Consider the following 27320-nt stretch of genomic DNA (forward strand, 5'->3'; position numbering starts at 1 on the left):
AAAGTGACTAAATTAAAAGATTAACCCATTTCTTATTAGGAGTTGAATGGTTGTTAAAACTGGGTGACTTCTCCCATTTCACACAGAGGAAATGACCCACACCCAAGACGTATGACCATTATCTACTCAAACATTAATTAAACTCAAGAACACTTTTCTAGACCATTTCTATATTCTTTGAATCCTTCACAGAATTAGACACACAACATATATTTGTTACACATTTTAAGGAGCACAAGATAGAAATCAGGCCTCTGACCTCAAAGAGTTGACATCCCTGTTAAGGACTAATACTTACATGAAATGATTTAGAAATATTTACTTATAAATAAATAACATTTAGGAATATTTCAGCTTTTAAATGAGTACAGATTAAAACAGATTACTGTCAGGGAAAATGATAACCAAAGACAGGGTTAATCATGGCAACTTAACAAAATCTCCTTTTCCTAGGAGCAAAAACTGAGATTTTTAAGGAAATGAAGGAGCAGACAGAAAAGGAGGACTGTTTGCCACAGGGATAGAAAGGTGGGCAACATCATGGAAGAAACCATATTGAAAGGCAGAATTAAAAATGTTAAACCTTTTGATAGTAGTTCACTGTAAAAATTTATATCTAAAGGGGAAAAAAAACCCTCCTACAACCACACTTAAATAAAATGAAAGAAAAAAAAAACCCTACCAAAGAGACTTTCAAAATGTATTCAAACTGACTTTCTGGGATATACGTAGGTTTACTTGTTTTACTGGTCAGAGTTTATAGAATCACAGAATTGTATAGGACGGACTTTAAATCCAGTGCTCTACTCTGCAGCCAGTGTGTGAATCTCTGCTATAATGTCCTGGCAAACAGTTATTCTACCTATGAGTTTAGACCTGCACTGCCCAAAACCGTATGCACTAGCCACATATGGTTAATTTAAATTAAGACTAAATAAAATTAAATAAAAAGTTCAGTAACTTAGTCACACCAGCCACATTTCAAGCCCTCATTGGGTTAGTGGCTACCATATGGGACAGCTCAGAATTATAGAATACTTCCATCATGCACAAAGTTCTATTGGACAGTGTTGTGGCCATTCAATCCTTAAACAAGAGTCACACAAGAAGGCCCCAGTTTTGTGATTTTAGACAAGTCACTTAAACCTCTTTCAGTGCCAAATGTAAAATTTAAGTAATACCTTATTCTATAAGGGGTTGTTGCAAAAAACAAGTGAACAGATGTATATCTATATATTCTGACAACTACAAAGTACTATAGGAAATATATTAAGACTATGAAAACACATTGAATTTATTTACTCCCTCAAAGGGCTTAAGTCTGCTGGGGAGACAAATATGATACAAATAACTGTAATATATCACGTGAAAAATGTAACCAAAATATGATTGAAAGTATAGTCGAACCTGGTAAACATTTCCATTATAACTATTAAACCAGCGGCACCTGGGTGGGTGCGGCTCAGTCGGTTAAGCATCTGACTTAGGCTCAGGTCATGATCTCACGGTTCTTGAGTTTGAGCCCCATGTCAGGCTCTGTGCTGACAGCTCAGAGCCTGGAGCCTGCTTTGGATTCTGTGTCTCCCTCTCTCTCTGCCCCTCTCTCCCTCCTTCTCTCTTTCTCTTTCTCAAAAATAAACACTAAAAAATTTTTTAAGAAAATCTATTAAACCAGAATCCCAAACTCATCAAATTAAGGTTTCTTTTTTTACTTTTTTTGGCAAAATTAAATAAAATTTTAATTTATATTAAAAAGTTTAGTAAAATGAGTAGTTTCACAAAGTATCTGCTTGTGATAATTACTGCACTCACTTCCATCAACAAACAAATTTTATCTCATACTATTAGCTAGTTATAAACATTTTTAAAAACGTGACAAGAAGAGATCTCTTTTTATGAGTCTGAAGTACAGAAAAGTCATAAATAAGTTGAAAAGTATGTCATATATTTTTAAACAGCTGCAAGGCCATTTTAAAAACTGCTCCCTTCACGAGAGGCAATTAGCATCATGTATCAAAGGACCAAACAAAATGTCTTCTGTTCTGGCTAACGCCACTTCTAGATATACATGCCAAGAAAATCATCATAGATGTACCTAAAGACCTGAATAAATATGACAATGGCCATTATTACTTAAAAAATAAAACCTGGACACGGTAGTTTAACACTTAAACATAGGTAATCAGGAAAATAAATTATGGTACAGTCATACAAATATTATAAAGCTATTAAAAATCATATTTTCAAATAATTATAAAAATTAGTAACTTAATTCAGTCAATAAATACTATGTGGTACCATTCTAGACTCTGAGGACATAGCCATGGCCAAAACAAAGCAAACAACCTCATCAAAGGATAAAATGTTTGATAAAATATCATGTGAAAAAGCAACAATCAAAACTAATCAATCTGAAGCATGATTTCAGCAAAATGGCAGAGTAAGCAAATCCAATCTCCCCCCTACCCCCGAAACACTGAAAAACAAGCAGACGTTGCCAGGACGAGTAAAGAAATATTATATGAAATGTCCATGATATAAAATATTCAGAACAGGCAAATCCATACAGACAGAAATCAGAGGTTACCAGGTCCCTATTACTGCTTAATAGTTACAGAGTTTGTTAGGGGTGACGAAAAAGTTTTGGAAATAGATAGTGGTGATGATTGCACAACAATGAAAATGTAATTAATGCCACTGAGTTGTACACTTAAAAACCGTTAAAATGGTAAATGTTGTTATTTGTGTTTTGCGACAATAATTCAAAAGAAGAACAGTCACTACAATACTCCCTACAAGAGTAATAAAGGAATGTTATGAATAACCCTAAGACTACAGGTCTGACAACTTAACTGAAATGGACCAATTCCTTGAAAGACACAATCTACCAAAGCTCAAACAAGAAACAGATAACGTGAATAGGCATATACCTATAAAAGAATATGACTCAATAATTAATAACTTTCCAAAACAAAGCACCAGGCCCAAAGAGGTTCACAAGTGATTTCTACCAAACACTTAAGGAAGAAATTATCCCAATTCTCTACAATCTTTTCCAGAGAACAGAAGGAGAGGGAACACTTCCTAACTCATCCTATGAAGAAAAATATTACAAATAATATTTCTCATGAACATAGATATAAAAATCCTCAATAAAATACTATCAAATCAAACCCAACAATGTACAGAAAGAATTATATACCACAACCAAATGGGATATATTCTAGATATGTTAATGTAACCCATCACATCGATAGGCAAAAGAAAAATCATATGATCATAATAGGTGCAGAAAAAAGCATTTGACAAAACCCAATACCTATTTTTGATTTAAAAAAATGTCAGCAAATAGACTGAATAGGCATCTTAGGCTCCCCGCCCTGCATCACGAGAGACCCGAGTGGTGGATGGCAGTTGTCACCCTGTCATGGGTAGACAATTCTACCAGTAATGGATTGATTCTGTGTCTCCCTCTCTCTCTGACCCTTCCCCGTTCATGCTGTCTCTCCCTGTCTCAAAAATAAATAAACGTTAAAAAAAAAAAAAAAATTAAAAAAAAAATGTCAGCAAACTAGGAATAGAGGGAAAATTCTTCAATTTAAAAATAATATTTACAAAAGACCTACAGTTAACATTACACTTGATGGTGAGAAACACAAAGCTTCCCCACTAAGATCAGGAACAAGGCAAGGATATCACCCCTCACCACTGCTTTTCAACAACATACTGAAGTCCTAAATAATGCAATAATGCAAGAAAAGGAAATGAAAGGTATATAGATTGAGAAGGAAGAAGTAAAACTGTCTTTGTTGACAGATGACATGACTGTCTAGAAAATCCTACAGAACTGACCAAAAAAAAATCTTCTGAAACTAATAAACAATTAGTTACAGGATACAAGGTTGCAGCACACAAAATTAATATACAAAAATCTATTGTTTTCCTATATAACAGCAATGAACTAAATGACATTTTGGGAAAGGCATAACTATATACACAGTTTTAAAAAGTTTTAAAAATCACTGATTGCCAGTGGAGAAGAAAGCAAGCACTAGGCATGGTGCAGGGCAAGGGCATTATCAGGGCAATGAAACTATTCTGTGTGATAGTGAAATGGCAGATACATGATATGACAGTACAACACAAAGAATGAATCCTAATGTAATGGAACCCTAATGTTCAATTTATTTTTAGTTAATAAAAATCTATCGGGGTGCCTGGGTAACTCAGTCAGTTAAGCATCCAAATCTTTCAGTTCAGGTCCTAATCTCACGGTTTGCAGCATTAAGCCCCACGTTGCACTCTGTAGACCACTTGGGATCCTCTCTCTCTCTCAAAATAAATAAATTTTTCAAAATGTATCTATGTTGGTTCATCAATTATAAAAATGCACCACACTGATGCAAAGTGTTAAAAATGGGATAATATGCTGGGGGAGAGGAGGTATGTGGGAAATCTCTGCACTTTTCATGCAATTTTTTCTGTAAACCTAAAGCTGCTATAGAAAATAAATCCTATTGGGGGTGCTTGAATGGCTCAGTCAGTTGGGCATCAGACTTCAGCTCAGGTCATGATCTCACGGTTCCGTGAGTTCCAGCCCCACATGGGGCTCTGTGCTGACGGCTCAGAGCCTGAAGCCTACTTCGGATTCTGTGTCTCCCTCTCTCTCTGCCCTTCCCCTGCTTACTCTCTGTCTCACTCTCAAAAAAAAAAAAAAAAAAAAAAAAAAAAAAAAAAAAAAAATTAAAAAAAAAAAAGAAAAGAAAACCTATTAAATTATCATGATGTTTAATTTTATGTGTCAATTTGACTAGGCCAGAGGATGTCCAGAAATTTGATCAAACATTATTTGGGCATGTCATTGAGGGTGTTTCTGGATAAACTAACATTTGAATGAACAGACTGATTCAAATCAGTTGAATTTTATTTAGGCATCAGTTGAAGGCCTAAATAAAATTAAAAAGCTGAGTAAGAGAAAACTGCTTCTGACCTGTTTTGAGCTGAACGCCAGTCTTTTCCTGCCTTCGGATTCGAACTGAAACATCAGCTCTTCCTCAGTCTAACGCCTGCCAATTTTACGACTGGAATTATACTATCAGCTTTCCTGGTTTTCAAGCTTTTGGACTCAGACTAGAACTACACCATTGGCTCTCCTGGGTCTCTAGCCTTGCTAAATGCAGATCTTGGAGACTTGTCAGCCTCCACAATCCTGTGAGCCAATTCTAAATAATAAATCTATTTCCATACACACACAGACATACATCCTACTGATTCCGTTTCTCTGAAGAACCCTAATATAAGTACACATGTATATCATCTAAACCTATATACTTTCCATTAAGGTTGAATTTAGAAACTGATCACTGCAGGTGACCTTACTATATTTAGATACTAGGACAAAGTATTTCTGCACTCTACTTCTTGGTGCCAGGCTCTATTCTAGGAGCTGAGGATACAGTGGTAAATAAGACAGAAAGGTTGGATAAGACAGAAACCCTGTTCCCAGAGCTTACATTTTGATGGAGAGAGATAAGACATTAAATATACAAATACACACACACTTTCAGACTAAGTACTATTTAAAAAAAGAAAAGGGGGACTATCATAAGGAATGAGCTGGTGAAAGAGGCTACTGTAGGCTGGGTGGTAAGGAGGGCCCATCTGAGAAGGTGCTACTGAGCTGAGACCTGTAAGACAAGAAGGAGCCCGTCACATGATGGTCTGGAGGCAGTCCTCTCCAGGCTAATGGGACAATAACGCAAAGGTCCTAAGGCAGAAACAAATTTGATGGGTTTAGGGAATAAAAAGACAGTGAATACACCAGATCTAAGTCTAAACCTCAGAAAGGTCTGCCAAGTATCCATCTGATTTTTTGTGCCCTTACCACTGTCTTGAGAAGAACACACCTAGGCTGGCCCACTGGTCCCAGGAGGAGGAAGGAAAGTGGAGCAGAGCCCACCAAATCCAACCCAGATCAGCCAGCTCCCATTTGTCCTGCACATCAAGGGAATGTTCTTTTAAGCCAGGGGATCAGCAAAATTTTTTCTATAAAGGGCCAAATAATAATCATCTGTGTGGCCCCTACTTTCTTCAGGATGAATCCATATTCTTTCCCATCACTCAACAGGCAAGTCCTAACCTGGAGGCTACTGCCTCTCCAGCTTCAACTCCCAGTGTGCTGCAGCCCTTCAGAACTTCTTTTGTTCCTGCAAGATGATAATGCCTCTCAAACCAGTGCCTTTACACCGAGGGCATCTTTCGCTTTTGAAAAAGGGGGTCGGGGGAGTTCCCCTTTCTTCCCTCAGCCATCTCCTTCAACATCAAATTCAGATGTCACTCTTATGTCTGAGAAACACCCATTCCTATTTCTTCAACTTAATCTATCTGCTTGCCCATCTCCCTGTCTAGAGCGAGTTCCTCAAGAGTAGAAAGAAACTGAACCATCTTTGTGTCTCTAGTAAGCAGAAGAGTACCTGGCCCAGAGCAAACACTTCCATAAATCTCTGTCGAATAATCAGCTTCAAAAAATTTGGTTTTATCCAATTTGGAATTAATCACAGATAGAAATGAAGTTAATGGAATGAGGTAATGAAGGGGATGGGGAGGTATATCCAGTGGGAAAAATAAACTAGAACCTAAAAGAAGAAACAATTTTAGGAAGCAATTTTAAAGTGGGCAATATCCCTGCACAAGTGTGACTTAGTCTATAACATTTTTGAAAGATCACTTTTTTTTCCTGCTTAATTTAGTGCAAAGTATGAATCACACATAGGCTGACTAATCACCTGCTAAAGATACTGCATGTGGATCACAAGACTGGAACGATCAATCTAAAGGACAATGAGAGATATTAAAAGATATGCATAACTCATCACTGCTACACTTGATAGTTACATTTTAGGAGGAACCAGAGTAATATGCATTATCGTAAAGCACAGCTGTATTAAATTAATGCACTTGCTCCCTCTGTTTTCATATTAACCATAATAAAGAAATTGTGAACCTTTCTGCTCTGTCCCTAAGGATTAATATACTCTTCAATGGGACCTTGGGCACCAGACCAGAAGGTAGGTCTCCCGCTGCACTCTTCATTGAGCCTCGTGGCCAAGGGAAGAACAATCCTGGGATGGGACACGTGGCATTTACTGACCACCTTGTACCAGGCACTGTGCAAGGTGCCTGATAAACGTTAGGCATGTCATTTAAACCATCCTTCCTAAGGCTCGATCACAATCACTGAGTAAAAATAAAATTTTATAAGTATTCATTCAACAAAGCACCTATTCATTCTCGTAGCCTCTATAGATAGCATCTGGGAGAGATGAACTTGTCTACCTTGCTCACTTTTGTATCCCAACATGGCAGCAGAGTATCTGGCACATAATGCAACATAAAGACCAGACAATTTTGCCTCCTAAATCTCTCCAATCTGTCCACTTCTCTTAACATACCCTTCTACCAGCCTTGTCCAAGGCTCCTAAGTGCCCTGCAGCCATTCTTGCTCTCCCTCTAATCCGGGTTTTTCCACTTTGGCAGTATTGACGTTTAGGACCTGAAAACACGTTGTTTGGGGGGCTATACTGTGCACTGCAAGAAGTTCAGCAGCATCCTTGGCCTCCACCCACTACATGCCAGTACATAATAACCTTGAATGGCATCTGACTGTTCTTAGAACACCCAAATCCTGAACACCTAATCTTCCCAAGTGTTGGGAAGAGGGTGCTACCAACTGTACCAGTGTTCCCCAGATCCTCACTTTCTCTTGCTCTCTAACCTCCAGCTACTTAGGCCTCAATTCACCTTCTCAAACGTACCCCAACTTCAAGCCCTTCACATTGTTTCCAGGGCCTGAGCACTACTGATACTTGGGGCTGGAAAATCTTTGTGGTGGGGCTGGCCTGTGCACTGTAGGATGTTTAACAGAATTTCTGGCCTCCACCCACTGAATGCCAGTAGCACCAACCCCACTCTACACCCCATCTGTGACAACCTAAAATGTTTCCAGACATTGCCAAATGCCTCTGGGGGCAAAATCGTCTCTGGCTAAGAACCGATGGCCTAGAACAGACCTGCCCACCTCTGTCCTCTGCCTCAGCAATTTTGACCCTTCAAAGTGGAGCTCAAATTGCATCGAGAAAGCCTCTCCTGACCCAGGAACCAGACTAGACACTGCTGGTCTCTCCCACAACACCCTCTCATGGTTATAGCCTTTCTCACAACTGTCATTAAGAAGCATTTAATGTCTGACTGTACAACCAGAATATAAACTGGTCCTCTGCTGGAATCTGTCTGCTCTGTTCACTCTCCATGCCCAGGGGCCCAGCACTGTGCTCAAAGAATTTACTGACTGAATGAATGAATGATTCTGGTGTTCTGCTGGGGCGCAGGGACTGCAAGATAAGAAAGGCAATGTCTTTGTGCTGAGGATGCTGAGTACAGAAATGGCAAATAGGTTTCATCTCCAGGGCAAACTTGATTGAGTTTTCAATCAATTGTAAGTTGAGAAAATCTAAGTTTCTTCTGAGGCACCAAAAGACCAGATGCCTCGTCCCAAAATGAAGAGTTGAAACAAGAGGCAGTTTCTGGAGGAGATGGTTGAAAACTTATCCAAATTGTGGTAGAAGGGTACAGGTTAGGAAGCTGCTGGCATTCTGCACTCCATTCCACCTTATCTAAAGAGGACAGGTGGAAAATCTTTCCATTCAAGATTCCATTCCAAGCAGGAAAAGGGCTCAGTGAGACCGCCAAGATAGCCCATTACAGATCCCTGCGATTGGGAGGATGCCACATCCAACTCACACCTGAGAAATGGAAGGGCTGGCCGGCTACCTGCACTGAGGGCAAGGAAGAGGTTGCTGCTATGCTGGAGCCAGCCCACCCTCCCTCACTTCGAGCTGACAGGGTTCAGGATATGCTACCCCCAAATATGGCACATTGGCTTATTGAGTATTTCAAGCTGAAGGGATCTGAGAAGCAGCAGGTGCAGGAAGGGTTTTCTGACCTTCCCCTGAAGCAGGTCATCAGACCCTCTGTGAGAAATGCCTTACCTACACCTGGAGGAAAGGAGCATCCTTATCTCGGAAGAACAAGCGATGCCAAAAGGAACCTGAACGAACAGGCCTCGTGTTTCCCCAGCCTACTACACTTAGCTCATACTCATTTCTCTCCTATCACGTTTTTCCCAAACTCTCCACTCTTCATCAAACCTGCAATAAAAATACTAAGCTTTAACTGCTTCTTTGGGTCTTTATTTCCTTATGAAGGCTCCTACAACATGTAATACTTATATTAAACAAACTTGTATGCTTTTCTCTTATCAACCTGTCTTTAGTTACAGGGGCCCTAGCCAAGAACTTTAGAAGAGCAGAGGAAAAAGATAAATTCCTCCCCTACAAAGCAAAGCATGTGGGTTTCCATGCACCAGATGAGTGCCATGCACAAGAGAATACCTGCAGAGGGGCTCCTGGGTGGCTCAGTCAGTTAAGCGTCTGACTTCAGCTCAGGTCATGATCTCACAGTTCGTGGTTCGAGCCCCACGTCGGGCTCTGTGCTGGAAGCTTGGAGCCTGAAGCCTGCTTCAGATTCTGTGTTTCCCTCTCTCTCTGCCCCTCACCCACTCATGTTCTATCTACCCTTTCTCTCAAAAATAAATAAACATTTAAAAAATTAAAAAAAAAAAAAAAAAAAAAAAAAAGAGAGAGAGAATACCTGCAGAGGGTCAACTTAGTTCAGGTCCAGGGCCCCCCAAAAGAAAAGGACAGACACTGAGATGAGAGGCTTACGATGGCATCAGACTCCTAAGAACCAAGGAAGGCATAAGCAACCAGCCACAATGAAGACGCATTTGCTCTCATCAGAGTTAAAGCCAGTCATGGCTCTGAGGGTGTGGTCTCTGAAGGAGTGCGTTGAAAGCACTCAAGAGGGAACAAGCTTTGACACCTGGAAATTCCAGAGCTCTGGCACCTGTTTTGGAAGGACTTTCCTGCCCTCACTTCCTTTCCTTCTTCTAGGTGCTCCAACCTCTTAGGGTGCTGACCCCTAAGAGGGGCCAGAAACAGGCTATGGAGAAAGAGAAGCACCAGATGAGGAAAGAGAAAAGCATCCCACTGTGCCTCATCTTCCTTCCTCAATTGCAGGCTTTCTGCCTAGAGCTTTCTGTCAAAGGGAGACAAAGCTGCCAGAGCCGGGGAGGTAAGAGGCTGTGAATTCAGCAGACTCAAAGTTGCTGAAATGACATTATGTTTTATAACCTGAAGTGACCACAAGACTTTTGGTTACCTAGAGTGACAAGAGAAGGCTTAGGCCCACCCGAGTTTTCGCCCAGAAGCAGAGGCAGAACCAACCCTACAAGTTAATATAAAGGGCCAGCGGGAGACAAAAATGAAGATACTTGCTACACATCAGTTGTGCTCATTCAACATGACAACTGCTACACACCCATCTCGCAGTTGTGAGTTCAAGCCACACGTTGAGTTAGAGATTACCTTTAAAAAAATCAAATCTTTTTATTTTTTATTTATTTATTTTTTAATGTTTTTTATTTATTTTTGACAGAGAGAGAGAGAGAGAGAGAGAGAGAGAGAGAGAGAGAGAGGGAGACAGACAGAGCATGAACGGGGGAGGGTCAGAGAGAGAGGGAGACATAGAATCCAAAGCAGGCTCCAGGCTCCAAGCCATCAGCACAGAGCCCGACGCGGGGCTCGAACTCACAGACCATGAGATCATGACCTGAGCCGAAGTCGGACGCTCAACTGACTGAGCCACCCAGGCGCCCCCAAAAAATCAAATCTTTTTTAAAAAGGGAAACAACTTTTACATCTTTTAGAAGAAGGTAAAGGGCTAAGAGCTATCATAGTCACAAGGTCAACATTAAATGCCCAGGAAAGGAAATGGGTTTTGGCTCGAGGCAGTGTCTAGGCCATCTGTTGCTCCGGCCCTTCGCTTGATAACAACCTCATGATTTCCCTCTGGGGAAGCCCCTCAGTTCACGTGGTTCATTTAAGGCTGACTATGCCACCCACAACCCTCACTCTGGGGGTGATTCAGATGGTTAACAAGGGCATAGCAAGGGCACTCATTCTGTGGCTGGGCAGGCCACCCTGGACCTAGCTGGCACTAACGAGAATGAAACCCTCTTTTTGCTAGGGTTACTCAACTAGCAGACTAGAAGCTGGAGTTGCTGGCAGCAATCTCCTCCCATATGGGCAGCACTAGCCTGAGAACTAAACCAACAAAGCTGGAGAACAGGGACATAAATGAGATTCCTGATGACATCATGTGAGCACTTCTATCCAACCCAACCTCTCTGTGAGGGGGGATGGGCAGAGAGAGGGAGGGAGACAGAGAATCCCAAGAAGTCTGCACACAGCGCAGATCATGACCTGGGACAAACCAAGAGCCAGATGCTTAATTGACCGAGCCAGCCAGGTGCCCCCAAAACTACCTTTTTTCTTTTTTTAATGTTTATTTATGAGAGAGAGAGAGAGAGGGGGAGAGAGCGTGCGCACATGAAGGGGGAGGGACAGAGTGAGGGAGAGAGGGACACAGAATCTGAAGCAGGCTCCAGGCTGTAAGCTGTCAGCACAGAGCCCAATGTGGGGCTTGAACTCACAAACCGTGAGATCATGACCTGAGCCTAAGTCTGATGCTTAACTGACTAAGCCACCCAGGCGCCCCTACCTTTTTCTTAAGGCAGGTCTGAGTCGGATTCTGTCTGAAGTGCTGCTAACAAACACCTGCAGCAATTTTAAACCACTAATAGTTCAAAAGGAAAAAGTTTGCCTCCTTGTAAAAAATTTCACCTTCCTCTAGGACGTTTCAACCCATAGTTTTCTTCCTTTCCTCTGATTTTCTAAGCAATTACTGTGTATCTATTCAGGCATTCAATCGCTCACTTCCTTGTACTGTTACTCATATATACAGCATGGCCTCACCTCAACTAGACAAAGATGGCCAAAGATGAGCTATAATTCTTTGTATCTTTTCTAGAACCTTTCACCATACAAAGTACAATCAGACCAATTGTGTCTGAGAAATCAAAGGTAGCTAGAGACAGTCTGAACATCAGGGTAGAAATCTTATCTTTATTGTAAATAAATGAGTTTGAAGGGGACGTTTGTTAAGCTCACCCCAACTAATTCATCCATCCATCTATCATCAAGTATTTAGTTGGCACCAACTGGGTACCAAGCACTTCCTAGGTACAAAGAATATAGAGGGACTAAGAAAAGGTCCCTGCTTTGACAGCAGGACTGTGTATCTTTCCCAAATCCCACAAAAGAAAGACGATTTAAAAAGGCTCTATGTGGCCAAGGCATTTTCTCTGTAGTGCCAACTACGTTACATTATAGTTCATGCTTTCTCATGGGAAGCACTCTATAAATGTATATTCACAGAACATTAAAACTAAAATGGGGGGGGTCTTAGAAATTTTGATATTTTAAGACATTATTTTTAACAATGAAAGCTTTCCCCACCCCAAAACAAATCCACAGGAGATAAGATAACAAATAAGAGTGGCTGCCGCCAGCCCAGGAGGCATCTAGAAGTAGTAACAAAGCAGGGGAAGTAACAAAGCACTTAGGTCATAGTTTATCCAGGAGCTAGAGTCTCCCAATTCTTAGGCCAGCTCCCTTTGACTCCACCTATTTGTTGCCTTTGGCAAAGAAAGAACACACTCAAAATATATGTCTAATGAGTGAACTAATCAAATACAAGCATGGTAACTAATTTCTTTCTTGAAATGGAGCCAGGATGAGAAACTGGTCATAGCAGCTGAGCATGACTTTGGCTGGACCCAGTTTTCAACCTTCTTTTTCGCTGAACAGTAACATCTCACTAATCCAAAATGGCAGGAAGGCAGACAAGCCAAAGGGAACAAGCAGGCCAGGGGAAAACTACCCACTACAGGTAGATTCCATCTGAATCTGCTTCCTCATGAAAGTTAATTTTGGGGTATTTACTTGTTTCCATAAGGAAACAAGGAAGTGGTATATTTCATATACACACAAACCATACACACACATGCAGATACACACATACACACCCAACAGTGATTTACAAGCTTCTATTCGCAATCCTGAAATCCAAAAAGTTCTCAAAAATTGAAGACCTTTTTGTACCTTACTTGGCAACAAAATCTGATCTGAGCTGAACTCATTTGGTGGCAAAACTTGGCCTAAACTGACCTGAAGCTATTTATAGTCTTTATTGTCCTGAGTGAGATTACTCCTATGTTCACTGTAAAAGATACTAATGTTTAATTATAAGGTTAATTCAGTAGAATTTTCAGATATGGAATTGTGGATTTGTATATAAATGGTTCAACAAATAATGATGGCCCTGAAATAATAAAATTTTACCTCAAAAGCACATGTTTTAAACTCTATGTAGTAGCAACCAACAGAGGACAAATATTTAAAATCAGAAGTTGCTGAGCAAAAAATGATCTTCAGAGCATAGTAATCTAATCTAGTGTCCTCATTTATAGATAAGGAAACTGAGGCTCCCAGAGCCTCATGATTTGTTCAATCAACTAATTTACAACAGACAAGCTCCTATCTGCTACCCTCACCCCAAGGCAGTGCACTGCGGTGGTTATTAGTCCCCATCCTGAGGGCTCTCCCTGTGCATTTGGATCTAGCTCTGCTTTTGTTTGATCAGAGTTCCCAAGAGTTCTCTAAAGAGTACCTGGCTCAACTTAAAGGGAAAAATTTTTAAATACTGTTATGTGTTAATACCTCCCTCCCTCAATTACATTTTCCTTCCTCAAAATTTGGATGAGTGTACAAATGGCTTATCAAAAGGTAGCAGCCAATACCACTTCTACCAAGAGGTGGGAGAAAGATATTAATGAATTCACAATTAACAAGGACCATCTTAGTCCTTTTATCCACTGCAATTAGCAAAGTTATTAACAAGTTGGTAACATTAACTGTATGATGGTAATATTCTATTTCAAGGGCTTATTTCAAAATAGTTGATATTTTAAATATTTTAAATATTTTGAAACGGCATAAAATAGTTGATGAGAATAATAACAGTAACAATACTTACTACCATTTTTTTTTTTTAATGTCTATTGATTATTTTTGAGAGAGAGAGACAGACAGACAGAAAGAAAGGGAGACACAGAATCCGAGGCAGGCTCCAAGCTCTGAGCTGTCAGCACAGAGCCCAACGGCACACTTGAACTGCAAGATCATGACCTGAGCCAAAGTCAGACACTTAATCGACTGAGCCAACCAGGTACCCCCAATACTTATTACTCCCATTTAAAGAAAGTCTGCAATTACTAGGAACCTCAAGCAGTACCTTACATAAGAAGCCTTACTTAATCCTATCAACCTTGCAAGGAAGGTATTCTTATCTCTCAAAGATAAGGAAGCTGAAGTTCAAAAAGGCTCAGTATCTTTTCCAAGATCATACAAAAGGACAGCTCAGACTGAAAGACCAGGAAGAGTAGTACAAGCTCTGGAACCATATAGTGCCTTGATTTAAAGTCCAGCTCCGCTATGAACTAGCTGGAGTAATCTGTGCAAGTGCTTCACTCTCATCACCTATAAAATGCGCATTATAATATCACCCATATCTCAGGGGTGATGTCATGAAGATTAAATGAGTTAACTAACATATGTAAAGCAGTTAAGAGAGCACCTAGTATCTGGTAAGCCCTATCTACTAGCTATCATCATGATCATTAATACAAGCACTAGCATTCAAACCCTGACCTGCCCAGCTCCATGGCTTTCTTTTCCACTATGCTGCAAAAATTGTACTACAGGGTTATCTGGCAGGCTCAGTCGGTAGACCACACAACTCTTGATCTCAGGGTTGTGAGTTCGAGCCTCACATTGGGTGTAGAGATTACTTAAAAACAAAATCTTTAAAAGAAAGAAACTATATTACAGGCAATATATTAGTGGCATTAGACCAGCTGTCTCCACCTCCCATGCCTATTCTTCGCCTCTTATTTCTTTCGTCCATTCCAAACTCTAAGGTTGGTGACCATTTCAAAGCTGACAAGCGTCTTTCTTTTGGTAAATAAATAACCATGCGTGGAATACAGAAAATGAAAAATTCTAACAGCTGATGCCTTTAAGTCACCTTCACACTCCAGGGGTGTTAGTAAATAGCTAACTTAAAATTACTCGGGGCCAAAAAAAATCTATCAAGAATAAGACAAGTATGCATAGATATATTCACTGTATTAAGTTGTAACATATGGAACAAAGATAAAACAGCAGGTGGTATAATAATTAGGTATATATTCCACACTTACAAGTCTGGGGCACTTTCTCACCCTTACTTGTTAAGACTTATTTTAATTTAATCTGGAAAGTTCTCTAGAACAAGAACTACTAAAAGTGTACACTTGAAATCATGCCACATAATTAAATCATTCACTCATTACACAAATATTTAGACTGCATATTCCGGCAGTACCTGGCACAGGTACCCTGCATCAGGATTACAGTATTTCAACAGACAGCACCTTCTCTTAAGAAGTTTACAATCCGGGGCGCCTGGGCGGCTCGGTCGGTTAAGCGTCCGACTTCAGCTCAGGTCATGATCTCGCGGTTCGTGAGTTCGAGCTCCAAGTCGGGCTCTGTGCTGACAGCTCAGAGCCTGGATCCTGTTTCAGACTCTGTGTCTCCCTCTCTCTCTCTCTCTCTCTCTGACCCTCCCCCGTTCATGCTCTGTCTCTCTGTGTCTCAAAAATAAATAAACGTTAAAATTAAAAAAAAAAAAAAAAAAGAAGTTTACAATCCAGCATGCGTACAGACCTTAAGCAAATGTAGACTGTGGTATTTCTAAAAACCGTTCTCTTAATTTTAAAATCTTCTGCAACCTCCTACCCAAAAAGGGGGGGGGGGGGAAGCAGGGAATAAATATTAAAACAAGGAAACAGATTTTTAACAATTTGAAAATACAACTTTTCTCTGAGTTGCTATACTTATTTTTAAACATGTTCTCTAAAATCATATGCATGTGCTCTTCCAGTTCTGACCTAACCAGTCTCTGTACACTTGTTTATGATGAATACCAAATTAGACTGTCAGTAATGTAACCATCCAACCTAAACCAAAGGGTTGTTTCATTCAAGAAAATATTTCATCTACATATCCAGAGAGGCACAAAATCTATTAAACTTGGGTGTTTCCATCTCCCAAACCTGTTGTGTGGACCCTCTAAAGAATTTACAGCGTCTAACTGAACTATTTTATTGCACATTACCTAAGGGCAGATCAAGAAAGGCCTGGCTTGTGTGATTCCTATTCGGAGTCTAAATTATTAGCATATCCCATGACCCAAGGGCTTGTGTTGGCTCCCAAGAGACTGGGTGCTGGAGTTTAAGACAGGGCTTCCAGGTCAATTGAAGGGGCCCCAGCCTCCAGCTGATCTCAGGATAGGGAAGAATGTCTGAGGCTGCCAAGAGATCTCTCACATCCGTGTGTGCACATCTACCAGTAGAGCCTCTACAGGCTAACTGGTGATGTCCCCAATAACAGAGCAAAAGTGCAAAAAAAAAAAAAAAAAAAATCCCTTTCACAAGTAAGTCTTTAAATTTGGGGCCACTACCCTGTCCTCACTGCAAATTCACGTGCAAAGAAACACACACCCCTTGAAGAAAGTTATGAAATCCGGAAAGAAACGAGATTAAGAAGACAAAGTGCCTTTGTCAAAAGTGAAAAGATTAGAAGGGTGACTGCAGAGGAGAAAAACTGTAGGAGGGGCAGGGAATGAGAATTTTGGAGAATTCAGGAATAGACAAAGACACCGACTCTGGGTCCCGGGAGGGGGCTTCGGGGAGGACGACAAGGCCCGAGCGAAAAAATCAAATAACTTGGGGGCCCCGAAGAAAGCACCTGGAGGGCACAGGAATCGGTAGAACGAGCCCCTATCCCCCAAACCCTGAGGCGGACGAGATCTGGATCCCAGATGCTGAAACTGGAGCTCGGGGAGATCTGAGTTCTAGGAGCCTCCGGGGGAAAAGTCAGGCTATGGGACATGTCCCCAGAGCTGCAGGGAGGATGGGGAGGCAAAAGGCAAGCGCGCCTGGGCTCGGAGCGCCCCGGGGTCGTGCGGGTCCAAGCCGCCCCGGCCCGGGCTCCCGCGCCGCTACTCACCTCTCCGAATTGGAAGGCGGAGACGATGGTGACAACGACGCCCACGAAACAGACGTAGAGCCCATACCTGTGGGACAGGCAGGTATAGGTCTGTCTCTGTAAGAGCTTGAGCAGCATCACCCCGGCAGCCGCCACGCCACGCCACGCCACGCCCGGAGCAGCCACAGCCGCCGCCGCCTCAGCGAGCCGCCATTCAGCGGCCCCAGCCCGGCCGCCACGCTCAGGTCACAAGGGGCGGCCGCCACGCATTGCTGCTCCGGGGATCGACGCCCGCTCGGCTCCGCGCCGCGGCCGCCGCTTCCGGGAGCCGGGAGCCCACGCCCTCGGCGCGGCGGAGGCGGACCCGCGGCCCGCGAGGCGGCCAGCGCCGCCCCGGTCTGGCCCGGCGAGAGGCAAAGGCGGAGGTGGCGGCAGCGGAGGCGGCGGCGGGGCGGCCAGCGCCACCTGGCGGGCGGAGGGGCGGAGGGCGGGCGAGGGCCCCTCCCGTCCGCGCGTGCGCAGCGGGCTCTCCGCAGGCTGGGTTGGGCTCTCAACCGAGAGCAATCCCTGCAAGATCGGTGTGCCACAGAAGGCGTTATGAGTGCTTGTGTACACAAACCCCTTTCTGCATTTACAATAATTGGGAAACTTATGGTAAATAATTTTTACAGCGTTAAGAGGAGATGCTGTATTGGGCTCCTTTCCCCTGTCTCCTTAACTGTATTGTTTGAAAGAGGAAACCTTTGGGCTAAATGTGCCCAAACCCAAATTCAATTCATTCATGTATTCACTGAGTGTGTAGTGAGTGTCCCGTGCCTGGCAAGTGCCTGGTGTCGGGTATTCAAAAAAATGAAGTAGACCGGGCCGCTGTTGCCGGAGAGTCTGGCTGGGGAGATAAACACGCAAACCACTGACTACAAAAAAGTCAAGATAGAAATCGTGGAAAGTTATAGCAGGGGAACCAGGGCAGTGGTGGTCAATTAATCATGCTTTGGCACCAGGCGATTTCCAAGAGGGCCTCCCCTCGGTACCTCTTATTTGAGAGAGATTTTTCTTTTCTCCCAGTATACTCTGATTAATATGATTTTTGTCTTGATCTAGTCACCCTGGAAAACAGTGCACTCAGCCAATGTTGCCATCATTTATAGCATTTTTAGAATTATCTTCAGAACTAGCTTAAGGAAACATTCAAAATATGCACTTAACTGAATGGTCGATGGAATGAACAGACTTGCAAAAGGGTTACCCTCACTCCAATCCAAGGTAAGGCTTTTACACTTTTTAGTCAATTCTTTTAATCCTGCTTTAGGAAAAGTTGATATATATATATATATATATATATATATATATATATATACATATATATATATATATATATAACATATTTATATATATAGATAACATATATATGTAATATATATAGATAATATATAAATATATATATAAATATATATATTTATATGTTATCTATATATAACATATATATGTATATATATATAAATATGTTATATATATATCTATGTATATTTATATACATAAATAATATATATGTATATATACATATACAAAAATATGTATATATTTTGTCATATATACATGACAAAAATTATGGCAGTTGTGTGAGACACATAGTTCTGAGGTCTTTTCAAGAGTGGGAAAAGGTATAAAACCATCTAGCATTCAACAGGATTCTGTTAAGGTGTTTGTTTCCACAATGGTGATGGCCAACGTTTACTTAGAATCCACTGTAAGCAGGGTTCAGCTAATCCTCACAACAACCTTATGAAGGACATAGCATTATCATCCCCCATTCTACAGATGAAGAAATTGAGGTACATGAAATGAAATAACTGGCTAACATCACACAACCAGTAAATGACAGGTTGAGATTTGAATAGTATACTTAGGCTGGAAAACAGGGCTAGGAGTAGTGGGAGGTGAGTCCTGCAAGTGCAAGGTCAGACAGATTCTGTCTTCATTTAAAATCGACATTTTGTTTTTGGTGGATATTTTGCGTTAATTTTGATCTTTTTAAATACAGTATTAAATATTTCATCTTGCTTAGTGAATGTTTGGCTTTCCCTTACATTTTGCGCTGAAAGCAAGTGTCTCACTCTCTTAGTCCCAGCCCCTAGCCTTGGCCCTACCTAGAAGTCATGGGTCTAAGGAAGTTTGTTTTGATGCATGCTTTTTTTTTCCCCCCTATCTCTTTATGCTCCAACCAGAGAGCCTCAGGGGTGTCAGAAGTATTGTTAAAGTCCTTTCTTCTAGAGAACTCACTCTTGCTTGCTCTCTCTTTCCGGAGCCAGTATCATTGAACTTGAGTAAAATAAGTGTTGGTATAAAATGATACATCTCTAGTACCTACCTTATAGAGATATTAGGGAGATTAAATAAAATGCATGAAAGCACTTAAGTGCCTGGGACATTTTAAGTTTAGAAAAGAAATAAAAGTTAAGAAAAAGTTATAAAGTAAGAAAAGTTAGGAAAAGAATATTTAGCTTTGTTCTAATTAAGCAATGGCTTTTCAGCAGGAGAATGATCTAATTAAATATGCTCTTCCAGAAGATTAATCTAGCAGTATGAAATTTGTGGAAACGATTTTAAACTATCAGCATCTGAGCAGTGGAAAAATTACGCAGTGGCATCTCATTTATCTCAAAATCTCTTATCTGTCAACCTAAAATAGCCAGAAAAAACAAGAAAACCATAAGACTGCCAGGAACCCACTGAAATCCATGAGTTTTCCTTTTAAGCGAACCCCTCAGTCCTCTCAAAATCTAATAAATGTGGTTCTCAGAGATCTTGTTGTCTGGGTTCTCAGTCCCTGGCAGATTGATGTGGGGTGGGAGGGGGTGAGGCGGAATTAAGATATCTGTTTCCTGTTCTTCTCCCAAGCAAGAAGTAACTTTAACAGATGATATTTAAAGTTAACAGAGTTAAGAAGAGAAAAAATATTTTTTTAAAAAGTCAAATTGATTCAAAAAGTATAACCACCTTGGGGCCAATAACATAAATAGAGGCAAGAACAGAGAGATATAGTGGAGGCACCAGTATCTCCCAGAGAGTAGGATAATGGGTGATACAGTGGTGAACCCAGTCTTTGAGAAAAGTTCAAGAAATGTTTTGTGTTCATTTATTCATCATTTATCAATGAACACTCTGCTCTGGACATGTAACCAGGCCCTGAGGGTACCTACTAGATACCTATAGGTCTTTCCTGGATTTTACACTCTAGAAGGACAAATAGGTATTAAGTTAGTATTGTGAGGGGAGCTGACTTAGCTTGGAAGATCAGGGAACGCTTCCTGGAGGAGATGCTGACACCAAAGCTTGAGGACTAAAGGTGAGAGGCAAAATTGGCACATTGAAGGCTCTAATCTAAAGCAGGAGGGGCTGGAGAGGTTGGCAGGGACAGGAGGGCCATAGTAAGAAAAAAGGACTTAACCTTAACATGAACAAAGAATTTTGAACAAAATAAAAACTGCAAAGTGACATGATCAGGTAAGAATTTTAAGAATCATAACTGTGGTGTTGAAAATGTACTGGAGGTGACCCAAGGAGCTGAAATGGGACCAGGGGGAGTAGAGTTATCAGATAAAATACAGGATAACTTTGCTCTCCTGATCTTCATTCCCACCCCTCACCCCACGAGAGGAGGAATGTACCTGACTGGTGAGGCTGAAAGGAATTGAACCAGTCTGCCAGAGACAAGAGTTCTGATCCACTATCTGCCCAGCATAGGAGTATGTGTGCCAGGACCTGAGCAAGAACCTAGGAACTCGGTCTCATTCAAGAACGAAATATTGGTTGCCCACTTGTCTGCAAACGGAAAACAACATTGTCCAATTAACTTTATCAGTACTAAAGCTAACACTTTGGTCTCTAGCTGTCTGTTTCTTGCACAGCTTTCTCAATTGGTTCAAAATTCAAGAGACAGGGAAGAATGCTTTTACATATTGGGCCCTAAAACACCAACCATCCTTGCGTGAGTCTCCTTTGGCTTGGCCTTGATGAAAAATGAACAATAAAAGGAAAGAGTCTTGTACAAAGAGGAACCTCCTGCCCTGGGCCTACAAAACATACGTGTCGTATATAAAGATGGTGTACTTAGAAGGCCTTACCTTGAGCTGATAAGAATATTGAACCTAAACAAAGAGCTTTAACTAGCAGATTAAGCCAAGTTAAAATAACTCCTGATAAATCTGTATTTAGCTGAGTCCTTGCCTTATTCAAGATTAAGAAAATGAAATGTTTGGGGGTGCCCTGGTGGCTTAGTCGGTTAAGCATTCAACCTCAGCTCAGATCATGATCTTGTGGTTCATGAGTTCAAGCCCCATGTTAGGGTCTGTGCTGACAGCTCAGAGCCTGGAGTCTGCTTCAGATTCTGTCTCCCCCTCTCTCTGCCCTTCCCCCACTCATAGTCTGTCTTTCTCCATCCCTCCAAAATGAATAAACGTTAAAAAAAATTTTTTTAACAAAAAAAGATAAAATGTTCACATTGTGAAATGCTTTTACTTTATTTTAAGCTTTAGACCTGAAAAACTTGCTTATTCCTAGGAAACATATTTTGATTTTTGCCCCCTTCCTCCTTTCAGGATACATAGTACATGTTCGTAAAAGATATGCCTGTTGTAAGTGACCTCATCCCTTTCTTTATTTTAAAAAAGAAAGCCAGGACAGTTTCTAATTTTTTTTGAAAAATAGAAAATAAATAAAATTATTAAGAAATTTAATTGTTGGGATGCCTGGATAGCTCAGTTAGTTGAATGTCCCACTGATTTCAGCTGAGGTCGTGAACCCAGGATTGTGGCCTTGAGCCTTGCTTTGGGCTTTGTGCTGAGCATGGAGCCGCTTGAGATTCTCTCTCTCTCTCCCTCTCTCCCTCTCCTCCCCTCCCCCTCCTGCTCACATGCATGCTGTCTCTCTCTAAAATAAAATTTTTTTAATTTAAAAAATTTAATTGTTTCTGAATTTCAAGAGCCAAAGCATAATATGGCCCACTATTTATTTTTTGTGAATTCAAATACATCCCATATTTATAAACAAATACACATAATGTTCACATGTGTGACTATACTTCATTCTATTTGCTTGATATTTACTTGTGGGTGTTTTGTGTGTGTGTGTGTGTGTGTGTGTGTGTTTTATCCACAGAATATGGGCATCATAAAGGCGAGAGATTTTTCTAAGTTATTCATAACTATATCCCTACCCATGGCATTGTGCCTTGCTGATTGTAGCCAAGCAAAAAAATTTATCATATGAGTCAACATATTTTTCACTGATAAAAGTACCAAGTATAGAGTTGGCAGCTCTTGAAGTTTTGATGAATTGGGGACAGCTGTTTGGCTCAATTGGGTAGAGCATGTGACTCTTTTTTGTTTTTGTTTTTTTTTGCAACACTTGATCTCTGGGTCTTGAGTTCAGGCCCCACATAGAGCTTAAAGTTTTGATGAATTGAATTGAAGGAAACTAGAATGTCATGGAAAACAAGCTTAATTTTTAAGTAGAACTCACTTTTAAAACTATCTGGACCTGGATATTTTTTGTTATGGGGGACTTCCAGAAATGTACTCTAATCATCTAGGTTTTAAAATCTGTTGTTTACTGTGATTTACTTTGTTTCATCTTATGTATTCTTTGTATTTTCTCAATTTTTTCCTATTTTTTTTCACTTACTCTTTGGCTCATCCTCTCTTTTTCTGTGGTTTTCTATTTTATTGATTTATGCCTTTATCTTTGTAATATCCTTTCCTCTTATTCTCTGAATTTGCTCCATTGCTCTTTCTCAATTTTAATACTTAACTCAATATTTTTTCAGTCTTTATTGTTTTTATTAACGTTTCAAAACTATAAACTTCCCTTTAAATGATAATTTTATTGCATCCCATAAGTGTTGGCATGGAGTGCAGGTGCACATTGGGATTTGGGGCTCCACTGTGGGTGCTGGGCCTGGACACACAGTGTCCACATCAGGAAAACCAAGACAAAGTGGCTCCAATCCTGGGCCAAGGCAGTAACTGTGCTCTCTGGGCATGCACGGCTGGGCAGAACATCACTGGTGTCCTCACATATTCATACCCAATCCATCCATGCAGCAGGTGGAAAAAAAGCAAGAACCCTCTTCATCCTGTAAAATCCCTCCGACACCCTCTGCTGGCAAAGGTTAACATCATAATCACTACAAAGAAATGTCTGAATCCAGTCTGGTATCACAGAGCAGGTGATGAAGGGGTAAATTCAGAGCTGAGAGGCAACAACTGACACTTGGCACATCCCTGAAACCGGGGTTCCAGATGTGATATAGATCCTCCTCATCAGATGAATTCACAGAAGGCTTGAATCTGGGAAGGAAGGGAGGAGAGAGGCAGGGGAAAAAGTACCTATTTTTGCTAGTGAGCTAATGAAGATGTATGAGTCTGAAGCCAGCGCTGCTGGAAGTCACTTCCTGCCTCTGCAGAAGATGTCCACCCCTGTTTTTGCTGGCGGAGTCAGCAGCTCCCCATGGCAGCTCAGTTGGGCTGAGGTTTGAGGAGCTCTTCCTACAAATCCAACCTAAAATCTCTTTGTTCATCTCTGGTAATAGTTGATGGGTGAATCAACTGAATCCCTTTCTATTTAAAATAATGAGGATTTTTTAGTCTACAAATAATCTGACCGAAATAAGGTTAGAGAATGGGCTTTGTATGATATCAACTCTGGAATTACTTGAGGTTTCTTTCCTTGCCCAATACATGATCAATTTTTGCAAACGTTTTCGGGTTTGCTCAAAAAGAATATACATCCCCTTCCTCCCCTGGCTCCTAATTACTTCCCTGTTTAAGTTCTCACAAGCCATCCATTGAACAATAGGTTCTAAATATTTCGCAGGGTCAATATCAAGTGCACCATGATATATTTTGCAGTATCTACCTATTTGCAAAAGGTAAATCTTGCCATTACGTTTGAAAGTTGGATCTATTTTCCTGGTCTCCAAGCCTTTGGGATTTTCTGACGTCCATGATTTTTTTTTACTGGTTTTTAGTTTTCTGCTCCTTAGAGTCATGGTAGTGAGCACTCAACATGTAGATTTGATTATCTATAAAGATTGGTTATCTAACACATTGCAATGTTAACTGATTAATCAGGAAGACTTGCATCTTGCACCGTATGCTTTCTAGAAGAATGTCAGGAGTACTCTGATATCTTGCTACAGTGCTTTGGCAAATGCTCTAAATTTATTATAGACGCTGTAAACAATCTTTTTTTTAATATGAAATTTATTGTCAAATTGGTTTCCATACAACACCCAGTGCTCATCCCAACAGGTGCCCTCCTCAATGCCCATCACCCACTTTCCCCTCCTTCCCACCCCCATCAACCCTCAGTTGACTGACCCCCCATCAACCCTCAGAGACTCAGTTTTTAAGAGTCTCTTATGGTTTGCCTCCCTCCCTCTCTAACTTTTTTTTCCCCTTCCCCTCCCCCATGGTCCTCCACCAAGTTTCTCAGGATCCACATAGGAGTGAAAACATATGGTATCTGTCTTCCTCTGTATGACTTATTTCACTTAGCATAACGCTCTCCAGTTCCATCCATGTTGCTACAAAAGGCCATATTTCATTCTTTCTCATTGCCAAGTAGTATTCCATTGTATACATAAACCACAATTTCTTTATCCATTCATCAGTTGATGGACACTTAGGCTCTTTCCATAATTTGGCTATTGTTGACAGTGCTGCTATAAACATTGGGGTACAAGTGTCCCTATACATCAGCACTCCTGTATCCCTTGGGTAAATTCCTAGCAGTGCTATTGCTGGGTCATAGGGTAGATCTACTTTTAATTTTTTGAGGAACCTCCACACTGTTTTCCAGAGCAGCTACACCAGTTTGCTTTCCTACCAACAGTGCGAGAGGGTTCCCATTTCTCCACATCCTCTCCAGCATCTATAGTCTCCTGATTTGTTCATTTTAGCCACTCTGACTGGCGTGAGGTGATATCTGAGTGTGGTTTTGATTTGTATTTCCCTGATGAGGAGTGACGTTGAGCATCTTTTCATGTGCCTGTTGGCCATCTGGATGTCTTCTTTAGAGAAGTGTCTATTCATGTTTTCTGCCCATTTCTTCACTGGATTATTTGTTTTTTGGGTGTGGAGTTTGGTGAGCTCTTTATAGATTTTGGATACTAGCCCTTTGTCCAATATGTCATTTGCAAATATCTTTTCCCATTCTGTCAGTTGCCTTTTAGTTTTGTTGATTGTTTCCTTTGCAGTGCAGAAGCTTTTTATCTTCAGTTCATTTTCACTTTTAACTCCCTTGCCTTTGGAGATGTGTCGAGTAAGAAATTGCTGTGGCTGAGGTCAGAGAGGTTTTTTCCTGCTTTCTCTAAGGTTTTGATGGTTTCCTGTCTCACATTCAGGTCCTTTATCCATTTTGAGTTTATTTTTGTGAATGGTGTAAGAAAGTGGTCTAGTTTCATTCTTCTGCATGTTGCTGTCCAGTTCTCCCAGCACCATTTGTTAAAGAGACAGTCTTTTTTCCATTGGATATTCTTTTCTGCTTTTTCAGAGATTAGTTGGCCATACTTCTGTGGGTCCAATTCTGGAGTCTCTGTTCTATTCCATTGGTCTATGTGTCTGTTTTTGTGCCAATACCATGCTGTCTTGATGATTACAGCTTTGTAGTAGAGGCTAAAGTCTGGGATTGTGATGCCTCCCCTTTTTGGTTTTCTTCTTCAGTATTACTTTGGCTATTCGGGGTCTTTTGTGGTTCCGTACAAATTTTAGGATTGCTTGTTCTAGCTTCGAGAAGAATGCTGGTGCAATTTTGATTGGGATTGCATTGAATGTGTAGATTGCTTTGGGTAGTATTGACATTTTAACAATATTTATTCTTCCAATCCATGAGCATGGAATGTTTTTCCATTTATTTGTATCTTCTTCAATTTCCTTCATAAGCTTTCTATAGTTTTCAGCATACAGATCTTTTACATCTTTGGTTAGGTTTATTCCTAGGTATTTTATGCTTCTTGGTGCAATTGTGAATGGGATCAGTTTCTTTGTTGTCTTTCTGTTGCTTCATTATTAATGTATAAGAATGCAACTGATTTCTGTACATTAATTTTGTATCTTGCGACTTTGCTGAATTCATGTATCAGTTCTAGCAGACTTTTGGTGGAGTCTATCGGATTTCCATGTATAATATCATGTCATCTGCAAAAAGGGAAAGCTTGACTTCATCTTTGCCAATTTTGATGCCTTTGATTTCCTTTTGTTTGATTGCTGATGCTAGCACTTCCAACACTATGTTAAACAACAGCGGTGAGAGTGGACATCCCTGTTGTGTTCCTGATCTCAGGGGGAAAGCTCTCAATTTTTCCCCATTGAGCATGATGTTAGCTGTGGGCTTTTCATAAATGGCTTTTATGATCTTTAAGTATGTTCCTTCTATCCCAACTTTCTCAAAGGTTTTTATTAAGAAAGGATGCTGAATTTTGTCAAATGCTTTCTCTGCATCGATTGACAGGATCATATGATTCTTATCTTTTCTTTTATTAATGTGATGTATCACATTGATTGATTTGCAAATGTTGAACCAGCCCTGCAGCTCAGGAATGAATCCCACTTGATCATGGTGAATAATTCTTTTTATAAGCTGTTGCATTCGATTTGCTAGTATCTTGTTGAGAACATTTGCATCCATATTCATCAAGGATATTGACCTGTAGTTCTGTTTTTTTGCTCGGTCTCTGTCTGGTTTGGGAATCAAAGTAATGCTGGCTTCATAGAATGAGTCTGGAGGTTTTCCTTCCCTTTCTATTTTTTGGAACAGCTTGAGAAGGATAGGTATTATCTCTGCTTTAAATGTCTGGTAGAATTCCCCAGGGTGTAAACAATCTTTTAAAAATTTTTTCTAAGTTTATTTATTTATTTTGAGAGAGAGAGCACAAGCAGAGGAGGGTCAGAGAGAGGGAGAGACAGAATCCCAAGCAGGCTCTGCACCGTCAGTACAAAGCCTGATGTGGGACTTTGAACTCACAAACTGTAAGATCATGACCTGAGCAGAGATCAAGAGTCAGACACTTAACCGGACTGTGCCACGCAGATGCCCCATCACTGTAAACAATCTTAAAGAAACTCTATGAATCAAAATAACATCAACCAGTATAGTGAAGGGCACCAAATTCTAGAGTTTACTAAAGTCCAGATGTCACAGTAGAAGACTAGT

The 27320-nt window shown here is 40.7% G+C and overlaps 1 protein-coding gene across 1 annotated transcript in view; it reads right to left on the reverse strand.

Annotated features, from left to right (window-relative positions):
* The window catches only part of GNPTAB (N-acetylglucosamine-1-phosphate transferase subunits alpha and beta), a 73168-nt gene extending 55733 nt beyond the window's left edge, over positions 1-17435 (reverse strand). The window contains exon 1 of the mRNA XM_042947509.1: positions 17130-17435. Within this exon, the coding sequence (XP_042803443.1) occupies positions 17130-17246 (117 nt within the window). The 5' untranslated portion in view covers positions 17247-17435. The remainder of the gene's footprint in view (positions 1-17129) is intronic.
* Positions 17436-27320: the final 9885 nt, after the last annotated feature.

Source organism: Panthera leo, chromosome B4 (genome assembly GCF_018350215.1).
Source record: "Panthera leo isolate Ple1 chromosome B4, P.leo_Ple1_pat1.1, whole genome shotgun sequence".
Taxonomy (NCBI): domain Eukaryota; kingdom Metazoa; phylum Chordata; class Mammalia; order Carnivora; family Felidae; genus Panthera; species Panthera leo.